This window comes from Heterocephalus glaber, unplaced genomic scaffold, assembly GCF_053883595.1.
Source record: "Heterocephalus glaber isolate CG9 unplaced genomic scaffold, H.glaber_assembly_v1.0 deba00001444, whole genome shotgun sequence".
NCBI lineage: Eukaryota > Metazoa > Chordata > Mammalia > Rodentia > Bathyergidae > Heterocephalus > Heterocephalus glaber.
In genome coordinates this window covers 28806970-28823145 of record NW_028258297.1, presented here as the reverse complement: position 1 = coordinate 28823145, position 16176 = coordinate 28806970, and the positions used below count along the sequence as shown (strand labels likewise).

General features: G+C 45.4%; 1 protein-coding gene across 11 annotated transcripts in view; it reads left to right on the top strand.

The window, feature by feature from the left end:
- The window catches only part of Pex5 (peroxisomal biogenesis factor 5), a 54137-nt gene that overhangs the window by 4694 nt on the left and 33267 nt on the right, over positions 1-16176 (top strand). For 7 of the 11 annotated variants that reach the window (XR_015452172.1, XR_015452175.1, XR_015452174.1 and 4 more), the window contains exons 6-17: positions 2692-2797; positions 3303-3393; positions 3780-3890; positions 4129-4221; positions 4582-4701; positions 9412-9555; positions 9697-9767; positions 10074-10286; positions 10610-10775; positions 11061-11218; positions 11401-11621; positions 12885-14396. Coding sequence is in view for 2 of the 11 variants with exons in the window: in XM_004869490.4 (XP_004869547.1) it covers positions 2692-2797; positions 3303-3393; positions 3780-3890; positions 4129-4221; positions 4582-4701; positions 9412-9555; positions 9697-9767; positions 10074-10286; positions 10610-10775; positions 11061-11218; positions 11401-11602 (1475 nt within the window). In the remaining 9 variants the exon portion in view is untranslated. Of the gene's footprint in view, positions 1-2691; positions 2798-3302; positions 3394-3779; positions 3891-4128; positions 4222-4581; positions 4702-9411; positions 9556-9696; positions 9768-10073; positions 10287-10609; positions 10776-11060; positions 11219-11400; positions 12793-12884; positions 14397-16176 lie in introns of those variants that run through there. The other 4 variants (XR_015452177.1, XR_015452178.1, XM_004869490.4 and 1 more) reach the window with 4 other exon arrangements.

Below are 16176 nucleotides of genomic sequence, written 5' to 3'. Positions count from 1 at the left end.
AAGCTCAGTTTTCTTTAGTTTTTTATATGGGAATAACTATAGTTTCACAGGATATTGCAAACAAAACAAAAATAGTATATAGGAAAGTTCTGTTACCCTTCACCCAGTTTCACCTGATGGTGACATTTTGCATATTTCTTGGTTATGTTCAATATCAAAATCAGTGACTTGTTGTTACAGCCCACAGATCTTATTAAAGCTCACCATTTTTATATGCCCGTGTGTGTGTGTGTGTGTGTGTGTATCTGTATCTGTACGCGGATATGTATGAATAGTTTCATGTAGCTTTATCATATTTTTAGATTTGCCTAAACACCATTAAAACCAAGATACAGAACTCTTCCATCGCCATGTGAAACTCAGGTTTCCATCTACTGTATTTCCCGATAGAATTCCTCCCATCCTAAATCTTCTGACCAAATCTGTATCTTGTGTTTGATCACATCGGAAGATAAAACACATCTTTTAGTGTTCTTGACTTTAGGCAGCCTCAGGTGGCTTGGTTCTTGAGGCTCATAGGCTCATAGGCTGGTGAGATGGAAGCCTGCACTTGCATAGGAAATGCAGTGGACAGCAGTAGCAGAACAAACCTTTCCTGGGTGGTGGGAGAGGCTATGGAATAAAAGGAATAATAATCTCATTGTGATGTTTTCTATTTTATTGTGGGCTTGCCATGAGTAGATAGTAACGATAGTTGCTAACATTTGTTACTCTGTGTTTTGGTCTTCATAGAAACCCCCGTGAGATGTCTATTATTATTTCTATTTTATAGATAGGGAAGAGAAATGTAGAGTTCTGAGTAATTTGTGGATGTACAGTAAGTGGTGGAGTTGGGATTTGAATGAGGGTGGGTGACTCCAGAACTTACGTTTTTTTCCCTCTGTGCTATTAAGCAAAAACTTTCCTTGATAAGAGTAGGAAGCTCTGTGTTTCCGGTTTTGAGACCTAGGTGGGGTAAGTCCGTAATGAGAGCCTGTGTGCGGGAGACATTACAAGCTGGATCCAGGTCATTGGATCTGACTCTTCGCAGCACAGGTCCTTCTCTTTTCGGCCTTAGCTGCTTTGATCTCAGACACTTGCAGATGGACCTGATTTTCTGTGAGGATTTCTTAAAGACACTTGGAAGGCCAGTTGTAATTCTGGTATTTTTATTTGACTTTTGTTGGAGCAGATTCCTAGTACCAGAAAATTGTGTGTGTTGTGGCTAATAGATACAGCCAAATGCCGAGTTATAGCAATTTGAGGATGACTTTCCTCCCTTGTGGGATTTTCTCCCCTGTAACGTGCTTGGTGTCTGTGGTGAAGTCCAGGTGCTTTCTAGTTTTTCTGTTGCTTCTTGTCATTGTGAGGAGCATTTCACAGAAATGTTCCTGGGAATTTGGGGAGCATCTGTTCGGATTTGAGGAGTCTGTGTGGCCAGAACAGGCTTTGTGAAGCCCTGGAGAGAAGGGAGGGAACAGAGGCTAAGGAGCAGGACTGCTTTTCCAAGAGTGGACTGGGGACCTGGGAGGTGATGAGGCCTGTCCAGGGGCTAAGTGTCTCCTTTCCAGTCTCCACGCTTGAGCCAACAGTCTAGTTGAAGAAAGAGAAGTGTGGTCTATAGGAATAAGAGAGCAGAGTCGGGGTGTAATTGTTTAGAGTCCTTGGATTTAGGAGATGGGATCCATGACCAAAGATAAACTATAAACCGTATTTTTAGTTACAGGATACATATTACTTATGTATTCTGAGACCCTTGACCCTTTGTTTTTCAGATTTTGACATTGCTTTCTTGGATTTTGAGGTCTTTGCTGATATTATTCAGCCAAAGTCTCAGTTAAAGTGGAAGGGAAAGTTTTGTTGTGCATTGTTACTGAGGTAATAAGTCTGCCTTTTCAAGAGTTAAAAGCAGTGAAACATCTTCAGGGTGGGAACAGAGCCTGGGTGACTGTCAGTGGCTGACTTGTGAGGCTGTGGGAGTTCACTTGCTCTGTAGGCGCCCTGGTTTTTGTTGTTGTTTTTTTTTGTTTTTCCTTCTTGCCCCGGGACAGTAGGACAAAGTCCTGGAGGTTGAGAAAGAATTCAGCACACTCAGGTACTTTGTGCCTTGATAATATTTATTCTGATGTTATAGCAGTGCACTTTGCCACTACACCTTCTAGGATAATTTTTGCAGTTAGAACTAAAAACGTGGCCTCCTAAAGTGAGTCCAGAACCGTGACTCAGCCTGGGTGGTAGTGTCAAGAGAGGTGCAATCATACACAGGAGTCAGTTGAGCTGTGTGCTTGTTTGGCACATTCTAGCTTAGCATTCGGCTTCTCAGGGTCTCGGTTGGCATATTCCAGTGGACGGAGGCTCCAGCACGAGGTGGTACAGCTCTGAGCAGAGAGAATCTAGGCTACAGGTACTAATGAGGAAGCTGGGAGCCCTGGTGTCTACTGTCTCTTTTTGAGGTCTTTGTACTTTGAGAATTTGGTTCTTAATCTTTCTGGAGCCTCCTAATTGGATCTCCTGTTACATAATCGTCATGCCAGGCCCCTTGGGAGTGAGTTGGCCACTGGAGAGGATGTTGAAGATTTAGTAGAATTTTCTTTTGGCCAGGGGTCTCTGTGGGAGTAACTGTGTTGTCGGCTTCGTCTTGGTTAAGAGGATCTGTTAGGATGAGTATTACCTTCCCAATCTCGGGCTGATTTCCAGCTGTGCTCCTTGCAGACCCCTTGTCTGTGTCGCCGGCCCGCTGGGCTGAGGAGTATCTGGAGCAGTCCGAGGAGAAGCTGTGGCTGGGAGAGCCTGAGGGAGCAGCCACCGCGGATCACTGGTGAGTCCAGCATCCTCAGGGGTCACTGTGAAAGGGGTGGGATATCACAGCATTCCCAGCCTCCTCCAACTCACATCCCTTCTTTTTCACTTTCTTAACATTTCCACTTGTATCGTTAGTCCCTATGAATTTATATTTCAGTTACAGGTAATCCTAATTTCCCCACTAGAATGTCATAACTCTATGTTCCCTGTTCCCCTTTTAATTTTTTTTTTCCCCCTTTTAATTTTGAGCTTGCTGCTGTCTGTTCCACCTCTCTGCATAGCTATGTTTGGGAAAGTGAGAGGTTAAAAAAAAAGTGTAACTCATACAGTACTTCCCACTCCTGCCAAAATGTCTTTCTGGAATGTAAATTGGAGTTTGTGTGTCCTCAACAAGAGATTTCTGTTTCCCTCGCCTTTCTTCCCATAGGAACCATAGCTGCCATGGGCCAGGATTGGGGGGAGTAGCTTGGGGAAGGTGCAGGAGGACTGAGTTGTGTGATTAGGTTTCCTTACCTGTCCAGGAATGATGAATATCACCCTGAGGAGGATCTACAGCACACGGCCAGCGACTTTGTGGCCAAGGTTGATGACCCCAAATTGGCTAACTCTGAGGTGAGTGACGCCCACTCTTGCTGTGCTCAGCAGAGCTGGTCTTAGAAGGCAAGAGTCTTGCTCCTCCTACCCGACTTTTAAAGAGGAGACGAGATCGTAGGGCTGTTCCTTTCTTTCTAGAGAAAGAAACAGGGTTCCGGTTTTTCCTTCCAGGATTCTTTCCCTTATTCCTTGCCAACTAACCCTTTCTCTTCTGGTGCCTCTGGAATCTCTAGAGGCAGAAAGCATTGTCTTTTTGCTGTCTGATTTTTTTCAGGGCCTTTAGCACATCATGTTTTCAGGTAGAGGTGGCCAGGGAGAGGCGAGTGCAGGGTCCTTTTGGGCGTGGTTGAGTGCACACCTGGAAGTCCTCTCCCAAGGTGCCTCTGTGTGTCTCTGTGCCCCAGTTCCTGAAATTCGTGCGGCAGATTGGCGAGGGCCAGGTGTCCCTGGAGTCCGTTGCAGGGTCGGGCCGAGCTCAGGCAGAACAGTGGGCAGCAGAGTTTATACAGCAGCAGGTAGGACATTGCCACTTCCCAGCCTGTTTCAGCCAGCTGGTGCCCTGGACCTGGGCCTCACTGTTCTGTGGTTCCAGATGGGAAAGGGATTCATCATCAGCTTGTCTCGATAGCATCCAGGTCCTGAGTGGGTGGGAAAGAGAATCTGAGAACACTCTCAGGGTCCAGGCTGGTGGTGGTCAGTGGGTCTTTGGTCTGTGCTGGTGGAGGTGGAGCTGACTTCCCATCTTTGTCACAGGGTACTTCAGATGCCTGGGTTGACCAGTTCACAAGGCCGGTAAACAGATCTGCCCTTGACATGGAGTTTGAGCGAGCCAAATCTGCTATCGAGGTGAGAGCAGATAGTGTGGGCGTGGGGTCCCTGTGAGCAAGCACCCCCTTGGGGAGAGTGGTGCATGAACATGGGAGGTGGTGAAGACTGTTTCTTCATATCCTCGATCCGCCCCATCAGAATTATGAAGGGGTCCTGTGGGTGCTTTCAAAATGCAGACTCTTGGGCATCACTCCTCCGGCTACTGCCAGAATCAAGGGTAGGATCTAGGAATCTGCATTTGAAAAAGCTCTTCATTGGGTTCCTTGACACCCTGAAATTGAGCACCTAGTGCCCAGGGCATGCATCCCTGAGGCTGGAGGGCAGCACGGGGTGGTCCTGATGGCGCTTCTCTCTCTACCTGCCTTCCCTTCCTTACAGTCTGATGTTGATTTCTGGGACAAGTTGCAGGCTGAGTTGGAGGAGATGGCAAAGCGAGATGCTGAGGCTCATCCGTGGCTCTCTGACTACGATGACCTCACATCTGCTTCCTATGATAAGGTAGGAACCCAGGATCTAGAATTTTCTTCTTTAGTGACTTTGCTATAATTCTGATTTTGAAGAATGTCCACACAAAGGTCTTTTCAGTATTTTCTTAAGCTGCTTTCCATGAAAAGAGGTCTGAATCATACCTTTGCTTGTGTTGTCCTTCGGTAATTGAATGTGTGCTTTATTCTTGAGATATACAGGCTAATAAGATACTCTCGTTAAATATGGTGGCCCAGGGGCACAGTGCTGTGCAGGAAGCTCGCATGTGAGGCATGGAGAGTACAGAGGAAGTGGGTGTGCTTTGGAGGTCTGACGGAGGCAAGTTACTACAATTCCCGACTCCTTTGGTAGGAACTGGTGGTTGATACACTGTCCCTCTGCCTCCACACCTTAGTACATAGCTACTATTTTCTTTTTAGCTCACAAGTTCAATTTACATTCTGTTTTAAATCTTATTTATTTATTTTTTTAATTTTTGGTACTAAGGATTAAACTCATGACCTTGTGCTTGTGAGGCAGGTGCAGTGCCACTGAGCTAAATCCATGGCTCTAACCTCTTTTTGTAGGTACCAGGCATTTGCCCCAGTTTAGGGTTTTAAAGAATTACATCAAATAATTTAAGTATTCGAAAAATTTCCCAGTAGTTAGTGGTAAAAGATGATTGAATTTTGCATGTGACATTTGCTATGGACTTAGAAGTGTAAGTTACATCAGGATCTTACTTGAGGGTTGTGGGGAATTGAGGATATGGCTAATGAGCTCTGGAACTGAAGCGTGAGGAGAAAGGGAAAGAATTGCTTGGCTTTAAAAACGGCGAAACAGGACCTGAGTGATGTCTTTTCTTGGCTCTGATGTGGTTGGGGAAGGATTCAGGGGCTAGAGCCAGAGCCTGAGATGCGCAGCAGGGTGTGGGAAAAGATCTTGACACGGAGAGAGAGCTGTGCAAAGCCTGGGCAGAATTTTGTACAGGATCACTTCAAACAGATTAGAGTGGCAGGGTGTTGTGGTGCAGGCCTGTAATCCCAGCACTCTGAGAGGCTGAGGAAGGGGAACACAAGTTTGACCACAGGCTGGGCAGCTTAGTGAATTAGCAAGACTCTGTGTCAACAAAAAATTAAAAAAAAAAAAGCTGATGATGTAGCAGAACAAAAGAGAGAGAGAGAGAGAGAGAGAGAGAGCGAGCAAGCTAGGTTTTGAGAACCAACGAAAATTGAGTACTAGGAGAATACATGATTTTGCTTATTATTCCAGTCTGATCTCTTGGGTTTTTCTGAGAACTTTCTTACGTGGTACAATAAAGGAGAGCTTCTTTCTTGGGACCTTGCTCTGCATTTTGCTATGATTTCAGTTCTTTCTGTAGAATTCAGAAAAGAAAGAATGGAAAGACTTTCCTATAGACAGTGCTTTTATTATTCTTTGTTAATAGTTTGGCAAGTTGCGTAGACCCCATTAACTTATGGCAAGTTATACATTTTAGATAAAAATCGCTATGCTATTTTTTTTTTTGGTACTGGGGATTGAACTCAGGACTTTGTGGTTGTGAGCCAGGTATGGTGCCACTGAGCTAAATCCCTGGCCCAAAATTTCTATGCTTTTAATAAATGTAGACATAGTATTTACTTCATGTGAACATCATCCTCCTGTTAGCATTTATTACTTGCATGTTTATGAAATGCTGGGCAAAATACATTTTTTTGGTTAAAAGTTAAAAAATATAATTAGAATTTTAGATTCATGAACCCTGTTTGATATTATTGATACCTTGAGACATTGCAAAATTAGGATTAGAAAAACTTGCATGAATGTGCCATAAAAAATATTGTACTTTATTGCTCTCTAATAGCGAACAATTCAGACATAATGATTTTGGCTTTGTTAGAGTATTCAGAATGTAACAGTGATGTCAAGCTTATTCTGTATTTTGTGGGGTTTTGAAGGTTCCTTCAGAGGATTCTTTTTCCATCTATACAAATATTCTCCCCATACTGGGGATTGAACCCAGGGCCTCGGCACTGAGCTACATCCCCAGTTGTTTTTTATTTAGAGAGCGTCTTGCCATGTTGTCCATGATGGGCATGAACTCACCTCCCAGAGTGCTGGGATTATGGGTCTTTGTGCTTGGCTTACTGTTAAAAAATAACTCTTTGGTTAGTAATTGATGAAACCTCAAGGAGGATAGATACCAAGGCTGAGAGGGAGCCTAGAGATTGCTGTGGCTGAAAGGGGATGTTACTCATTTGTTATGTTATCCACTGAAGACACATGAAGAGCATTTGGATCGCTCCTGGGTGTCACATACAGGCTGTTGTATCTCAAGGAAGTACCTAGAGCAATGAGGATAATACCTGTTGAAAATAGTATTGTAAGCTTTTTGATAAGGCTGTGGTGAATATTCTCTTTTGTGTTCCCAATAGTTTTGAGAGGGAGGAATTACATTATAGATGACAGTAATCTGTGTTTCCCATGGGGTAGGTTACAGCATGGGCTGATGATGGGCAGCAGTTGAGGTTTAGTGAAAAAGGATTTGTCTTAGCACATTCTGAGAGTCTAGGGAAGGGGCCAGTAAACCATGCGTGTGGAATAAATTGGGCTGTTTGTCATTACATGGCCCACTAGCTGAGAATGGCTTTAACGTTTTTAAGTGGTTGAAAAAATAAAAATAAAAGAGTAATACTTTGTGACACAAAAATAAAATAGAATTCAAATTTTAGTGGCCATAAAGTTTTATTGTAAAAACCAATTCTCATTTTTTTACATATTGTCTCTGGCTGGTTTTGTACTACTCTGATGCAGTTGGGTAGTTGCAACCCAAAATATTTATTGCTTGACCCTTTACTGAAAAATTTGGCTAAAATCTGGTCTAGGGTCCTTTTCTGCCTGTTGAGTTTGTGTGTGTGTGTGTGTGTGTGTGTGTGTGTGGTAATGAGGAATGAACCCAGGGTCTCACGTGTGCTGAGCACATGCTCTACCACTGAGCCACATCCCCAACTGAGTTTTTAATACTGTACAAATGCACATGTATCTACATGTCCCTAATGTATGTGTACCAACTTCCTGCCATGAATGTAATTGAATGTGAACTGCAGACATGTACTAGTAGAAAACCAAATTATAAAGATATCCCAAGATCATAATAATTTTCACCATAAATATACTTTTTATTATGTATCTACCTCAGATCCATCTTCTCTAGTGTATTTCACTTCTTGAATCACAGTTGTAATTATTTAATTTTCCTTTGTGACAAGAATAATTTGCCACTGATGGCTTAGAATGATTTAGAACTTTGCTGGTAATATTTGTTTCTGATTCTTCACCAGTTTCTCTATAATAATGAATAGGATATCATGTTTTTCTTAGGTACAGTTTCGTTCTAATTTGTCCTTTACTCTGTTTTAAACTTTGTTTACATTTTGGTGCATTGTTTTGTGATGGTAACTACTTATTTCCCCCAAAGGAGTATTTTATTTGCTTGTCCCAAGTCATCTGGCTTACCAGAGATGTCCATCTTACCCTATTACCTTCCTAGTCCACAAAGGTTTGTAGGTAGTATCATAACTCTTTTTCTCAAATGAGAAATCCTCAGCTAGAAGAGAGTAGAGTCTCACGGAAATATTCTCTGTCTTCCAGATTTTGCAGTCCAGCTTTCAGTTGCTACTTAGATACAGATTGGTACCTATATTTATTAAGAATGAAATAGGGGAATAAATTAACATTTTCAGGTGTTATCCAGTCTGTGTATATGCTGACCCTGTGAGCTAGCTAAGAATTGCATTGGAATGATAGGGTTTCTGATTCCAAGTTGCATTTCCTTCACACAATATCACATTGTCTTAGTTACTTTTCCTTTTGCTGAGACAAATACCCGACATTCAAAGTTAAAGGAGGAAAGATTTATTTAGCTCACAGTTTGTAGAGGTTTCAGTCCATAGTCACCTGGTGCCAAGGCAGGGCATCATGGCAGAGAGGCATTGCAGAGGAGAAACAGTCCATGGCAGGGCAGGCAGAAGGCAGCCAGGAGTGAAGTAGCAAGCAGTAAGTGACCCCAGCAGCCCTCTTTCTGTCCCTTCTATTGTATCCTGGCTATTCGCCCCTAGGACAGGTAGCACTCACACCCAAGCTGGGCCTTCCCATTATCCACACCCAGAACTATGCCAAACCAATCAGTTTGAGTAATTTAGTAATCACACTCCCGTAATTCCTGCCTCACACACTTAATCCCAGAGTCACATGCCCTAGATCCACTACCTCTGAAAAGCCCCACATATGACCGCATCTAGACATAAGTCATAAAATACGTTATTGAAGGGTAATAATAAATGCGCTTTGAATAGCTAAGGAGAGTTTATCTCATTTCTGTAATAAGCGAGACCTGTTAGGATATGTGTTCTATCAGGTGGTGAGCAGGCAAGGATATGGGAACACAGGTCTGTGAAGACTTCATAAATCACCTCATCCCAGCACAGATCAGAGTCTGTAGGCTTGTCTGACTTTTCTCTTATTTTAAGCAGCACGTGGCAGCTTGATTCTGACACTGAATGATTTTGCTGGAGTCATAGGTGATCTTTATAACATGGGGAATTGGCCAGCATTTGATTCGGACGCCTGTGTGGAAGTCTTCAGCTTCTGCATGTCTGTTCTGGTCCTTGTCCTTGCATCCCTGCTGCTCTGACCGTGATGCCCCCTCCTGGACAGTTTCTTACTTGAGTCCCTTCCTTGCAGGGTTACCAGTTTGAGGAGGACAATCCCCTGCGTGATCACACTCAGCCTTTCGAAGAAGGGCTACGGCGACTTCAGGAGGGGGACCTGCCAAATGCTGTGTTGCTGTTTGAGGCAGCTGTGCAGCAGGATCCTAAGCACATGGAAGTGAGTGGCTCGTCTTCCTGGCTGCGTCCTCCTGTGTTGAGGGTGGCTCCAAGGGTGGCTAAGGCCTTGGCTGGGGCTGGGGAGCGAGCAGCAGGATGAACAGGCAGCCACAGCAGTGGCGGATCTGTTGGCTTCCTCTAGGCTTGGCAGTACCTGGGCACCACCCAGGCGGAGAACGAGCAAGAACTCTTAGCCATCAGTGCACTGAGGAGGTGAGTAGTGAGAGGGTGAGGGCCGGGTGATTGGAGGGCCCCGGCCAGATCCCTGCTGCTGTCTTTCTGGCTGCCAGCACATGTGTTTTCTCATGATGAGACTCAGGTTTGGCATGAGCTGGTGAGAACTGGTTCTAGTCTGCCATTAGAGTTTGATTTTATTTCTGGGATCCTGGCTGGTTCCTTGGCTGCTGAAACTTTCCCCTTCTTTGATTGGAGACTTTGTTAGCTCCCTGTTAGATCTTGGGGTGCTGATGGGTGCCAGTGTCTCTGCAGACACCACCCCGTTCCTCCCTGCCCGAACAGGTGTCTGGAGCTGAAGCCAGACAACCGGATGGCGCTGATGGCGCTGGCTGTGAGCTTCACGAATGAGTCCCTGCAGCGACAGGCCTGTGAGACGCTGCGGGACTGGCTGTGCTGCACCCCAGCCTATGCCCACCTGGTGGTGCCCAGGGAAGAAGGGGCTGGAGGGGCAGGACTGGGCTCTGGCAAGCGGATCTTGGGGTCTCTGTTGTCTGAGTGAGTGTGAGGGGTTTCTGGGGTGAGGAGGGGTCAGCTGGGTCCTAGTGGGAGCGTGGCCTTGAATTTGGGAGTTTGGACTGACTGGGATGGGCTGGAAGAGTGGGATGGGAATCCCAGGGTCAACTCGAAGGAGCTCTGTGTTCTGCAGGGCAGTGTGGGTGACACAGCAGGTCTCTCAGTCAGAATCTGGCCGTGGGGGGATGACCGATACCTCGATGAATCTTGGGGATATGGTTGACTTTTTAAGGACTTACTCGAATGGTAGGAATATAGATGTGTCCATTTACTTACTTTTTTAATGTTCTTTTCTCCTCACCCAGCTCCCTGTTTCTTGAGGTAAAAGAGCTCTTCCTGGCTGCTGTGCGCCTGGACCCGACATCCATCGACGCGGATGTGCAGTGTGGCTTGGGGGTCCTCTTCAACCTGAGTGGGGAATATGACAAGGCCGTGGACTGCTTCACAGCTGCCCTCAGTGTTCGTCCCAATGTGAGCCTCGGGCAAGGAGTGGGAATGGGACACAGCTCAGGGCCTAGTGGAAGAGTCATTGTGCATGGGCTGGTTCCTTCAGCATGCATGTGCCAGCTGACTCAGGAGGCTAGCAGAAGGGTCTGTGTGAGGCAGGGCTTACATCATGGCTGTACAGGAACTGCTGAGGAGGGTAGGGTGGGTTGGTAGCACATAGGAGCTGAGTAGTAGTGAAGCAGGGGAGGAGTGGGCAGAACTTGATGTGAGCCCACTCATGTTCCCAGCCCTTCTCTATCCCTATGCCAGGACTATTTGCTGTGGAATAAGCTCGGGGCCACCCTGGCCAACGGGAGCCAGAGTGAGGAAGCAGTGGCTGCGTACCGCAGGGCCCTTGAGCTACAGCCTGGCTACATCCGGTCTCGCTATAACCTGGGCATCAGCTGCATCAACCTGGGGGCCCACCGGTGAGAGGACTTTGAGTCCCGAGTGGGTGCACTGTTTCCTCCCGCCTTCAGGCTGGCTCCCGATTGTGTGGTCCTGCCTTGTCTGACCAGTGCCCGCTCTCTCCCTCCCTGGCTGAGTCCCTAACCTGCCTCCTCCGACTGTTGTTTTCCTCACCAGCTCTCATTCTTCCTCTTCCCCACAGGGAGGCTGTGGAGCACTTTCTGGAGGCCCTGAACATGCAGAGAAAGAGCCGGGGCCCTCGGGGGGAGGGGGGTGCCATGTCAGAGAACATCTGGAGCACCCTGCGTCTGGCATTGTCCATGTTGGGCCAGAGCGATGCCTACAGCGCGGCGGATGCCCGGGACCTGTCTGCCCTCCTTGCCATGTTCGGCCTGCCCCAGTGACAGTGGGACGGGCTGCCCTGTGAGTGCCCACCTGGAGGGGTCTCCGCCCTGGATGTGACACCCTTTCCCCCAGTGGGCCTCCAAGGGGCTGGGCCGATGACCATAGGCGGTATGGCTTCTCAGGAGCTGCCCCAGTGCAGGGGTGGATCGTTCAGATTCTAGGTCCTATGTAATTGTAGGGAAAGGAGCTGTTGTCTGTGTCCCTTGGTAATTCAGGGGCTGCGCATCCAGCTACAGATCTCTCTGCTCATCATGCCCTTTCTTGGTGCTGCTTTCTGGGTAGGACCCAAGGATATGGGTAACTGTTGTCATCAGCTGCCATTTCTGTAGGGTCTCCCACATTTGTAATGTCTGTCCTTCCCCCGTGTAACTAGGAATTGGTAACGGTCCAGCTTCTGAGGACAGTTGTGTTAGGAGGCTCTGCTGGGCGTCTGTCTGGGCTGAGATATGGTGGGTGTTGGCCCGCTGGACAGAGGATGGATTTGATTTTGGCTCTATAGAACCAAGTGTTGGTGTAGGTGCTCACAGATCTGCTGCTTTTGGACCACCTCTCTGGCTGTGAGCTTGGGTTCCCTGAGCGTATGACCCTGATGCGGTAACTCGTGTCGTTATTGCAGGGGTCCTCAGGAGCAGCTGGGGCTAGCTGGCTGTGGGGTAGGTGAAGGCTCTTATGTAGAATGACCTGGTGGGGAATCGGAGTCAGATCAAAGGCTCTGTCCTGGGACCTTAGCAGGAGCCCAGAGGCCATGGGGAGTGCAGTGGGCCTCCTAGAAAGACATGAGTAGGAGTTGTGCTGACTGTGTATACAGTAGGTTCTGAGATTTCCATCTTGCCAAATTCCTAGCAAAGAGGGCGCTCAGTGTTACCATAATCCTTTGCTGTACATCCTGAAATGTTTCTTGGGGAGTGGGAAAGTGTTCTTCCCCAACATTACCTCCACACCGTGAAGACTGAGGGAAGAGGGAGCAGTGTGGACTTTGCTCTACCGTCCCCCCGTGTGGGAGATCCCGAACCCCACTAAGGATTGCTAAGCCTTTTGCCTTGTCTTTAGTAGCTAATGATCAGAGAGAATTTTTTTTTAACTACCATGGTCCCCAGATTCCATTCTGAAATTTATTTTTCTTTGTATGAATATGTGTAAATGATTTAAAAATAAAGCTGTAAAATATTTGTATGAAGATTAAATGGAACTGATGTGGATATGAATTCTGCTGCTGGTCACGAAGTTGGGTGGTGGGAGTGGGGTTGGTATTTGTTTTTCTCTTCTCCCTTTGTCTTCTAGGTGCCCACTGGTATTTTGATGACCTGTTCACTTCTCCAGACAGATGAAGCCACTGCAGGATTTTCAGGAGAGGCAAATGTCTAACAGCCGCAAAATTTTACATTTGTTTACTACCTACAAAGGAAGTATGCAGTGCTGTATAATTATGTGGGAGGATTTTGATTTTTCTTTTTCTTTTTTTTTTTTTTTTTGGTGTTTTGAGACAGTCTCACTATGTAGTTCAGGCTGGTTTTAAACTCACTGTGTAGCCCAGGCAAACCTCAAACTCAGCGATCCTCTGGGCTCAGCCCCCGAGTGCTGGGAATACATGTGTGTAATCCATACCTGGCTTTGATTTTTTTTTGTGTGTGCTTAGATCTAAAAGTTTTCATTTATGTTTGCCTCATCTTGCCAGGAATTGTATCAAGAACCATATCGACACAGGCATCTGGGGGCTGGCATGGTGACACATGCCTATAATCCCAGCTACTGGGGAGACTGAGGCAGAAGGATCAAAAATTGCAAGCCAGACTAGGGGATTCATTGGGGTCCTATCTGAGGGAGAGGGATTTATCCTGTGAGGGGAATTTATTTTTTTTAATTTATTTTTTTGAGACTGGGGGCTCGCTATGTAGTTCAGGCTGGCCTTGAACTCATGTAGCACAGGCTGGCCTCGAACTCATAATCCTCCTGTCTCAGCTTCCCAAATGCTGGGATTACAGGCTTGCACCACTATGCCTGGCTGGGGGGAAATTAAAAAAAAAAATCTAAACATATATTTGGAGATAGATATTTGTGTTAGGATGGAAAAAATGTGTAAAAGAACTGCCTCAACAGCTTCAGTATTTAGCTGTTTAATTTTACTCGTGTAACAATTTCTAGTAATAATAAATACAATATAAGAAGGCAGGCAAAGGGTAGCACATTGTTTACAGATTATCTCAAGGAAAAACACTGAAAAGAGAATAAGGAAATATCTGTGTGGTGAAAGTGTTAAAATGATTAATGATTTTCCTTTTGCTTCATTATACTTCTTTATAGTTTCCAAATTTTAGTATGATCTCAGTGTTATAGTTTTATAGCAAAGAAGTTTAAAACACTGTGGTAGGGGGCAGGAGGCAGTGGTGGCATCGGTTGCCACCTGGGTGATCACAGACAGCTTTGTCCTGGGCTCCACAATGTGCAAAGCCATAGGCCTGCAAGTGGCCTGGCCAGGCTGAGGCCTCAGTTTCCCCACTGCAGATATACAAAGAAGAAAGGCAGCTGAGGGAATGGCTGAAGAATTGAGCCAACTCCTGGTTTAAGCTAAGTCTCCAGGTTCATCTGCCTCGCCTGCTTTTGGTAACAGGTGAAAGTGTCCAAGAAGATGCTTTTCCTGCAGGATCAGCGACAGGGACACCTGATTGGATTCTGCCAGCATTTCCTGAGCCCTCAACACATACCAAGCCCAGTTCCAGGCACCAGGACACAGTTCACAGGGCGAACAAGGTCCTTGCTGTCATAGCTCTCATGCTAATGGAAGAGAACACACAGGCAAGTATGAGCAAATGCTGTGAAGAAATCAAGGTGTTGCATTGGTCTGAGATACAAGGGAGGTTTGTGGGGGCACTGGGTGGTCAGAAGGCCAAGGGTGTTCTGAGGTGACAGCATGACGGGACAACCATGGGGGATACTGAGGAGGGAGCCATCCAGGATCTGGGGTGCAAATGCAAAGGCTATGGCCCCACATTCAGAGAGTTTGTGTGCATGGCAGGAAGGTGGGAGTGGGTGAATACAGGCCGGGGGAGTAGCAGACCTGTTTAGTTTTGTCCTGAGGTTTGTGGATGCTTAGAGTGTAAAGGTTTCACAGCTACTATAGAGAATCTCTTTACAGTGGCACCTCACTGGATTCATGAACTTAATTCTTTCCATGATTGTGGTTGCAAACCAAATTGGATGAGAACAGAATCAAATTTCCTCATAAGGTCAACATTGAGCCTAACCATTGAATTTGATTTGGTTCTCATCCAATTTGGTTTGCAGCAAGAATCATGGAAAGAATTAAGATAGTGACCCAAGGTACTATTGTAGTTAATCACCTTTCAGTGGTGTACTTTGGATGTGGCTACTTTGGTCTTTTGCCTCTGTCCCAAGATCTGACCACCTGTATTAATTTGGAAGGGGAGAATGCAGTGTAATTGGCTCAACACAGAATTCTCTGGGAATGTACTCTAGTATTGTTAATGTTACAAAGGTAATCTGGGTGTTTACTTAGAAAACCATAAATAGCAATTATGTGACCCTGGTAATACCAAGCAAATCAGCTACAGTAGTATCATCCAAGACAATTTGGATTGTTTGGTTTTTTTCTTTTGGGATTGAACTCAAAACCACTGAGCTAAATCCCCAGCCCTAAGACAAATTGGATGTTAACATACCATAAGAAGTTGGGTACCACCCTTAACCCCAGAGAAGAAATCCATAATTATGTAAACACTAAGACAACCCAGGTATTGACTTGCAGCTAATATATACTAAATGCAACAGCTACATCTCCACTAATGGTAGAAAAGAATTTTATAGTGTAACTACCTTAAGATTAATAAAGGTTTATGGAGATACTGTTAAAAAAATAGAGGGTTAGGGCCAGGGATTTAGCTCAGTGGTTCCGCCAGCACAAGGACCCAAGTTTGATCCCTGGTACCAAAAAACAAAACAAAAAAATAGAGGGTTGGGAACAGGGGAATGCAAGGGGAAAACTTTGAAACCTTAAACTATATACTAAAAGGAGGAGAGAGAAGTGGGACAGAGAGTCCTATTGAATAGAAAGATGTTTATAGGATTAGGTAAAGGTAACAGAAAAAAGTGATGAGAAATAGATGATAAAAGAAAAAGAGGGAAAAAATTATATGGGGAGTAAAAAACAAAGGGAGAAAAAAGGCATAAGAGAAAAAAATGAAATAGAACAAAAAAGTAACAAAAAGAATTAAAAGCAAGGAAAAAGGAAAATTTTCCAGCCCCAGTAAACTGACGAAGAAGAAAGGAAAGAAGAAAAAATGAAACAAAATAAAACAAAAAACAACATACACTGTCAAGAGCCATTCTACATAAATTTTTTGGGAAAAACCATTTCATAATTAAAGTACGATTATAGCTGTCTAAGGCCCAATGTCACCTTGCCTGTAACTGCCTATGTCATGCAGAAACAGCTCTAGTTTGCCTCCTGGTTCTTTGAGAACCGAGAACCACTGAGAATTGTGTAGTAATAAAGAAGGAGAAAGGTTTCACCTGGGGGAAGGACCAATTCTTTATTAGCCTGCTATCTCATCCCACC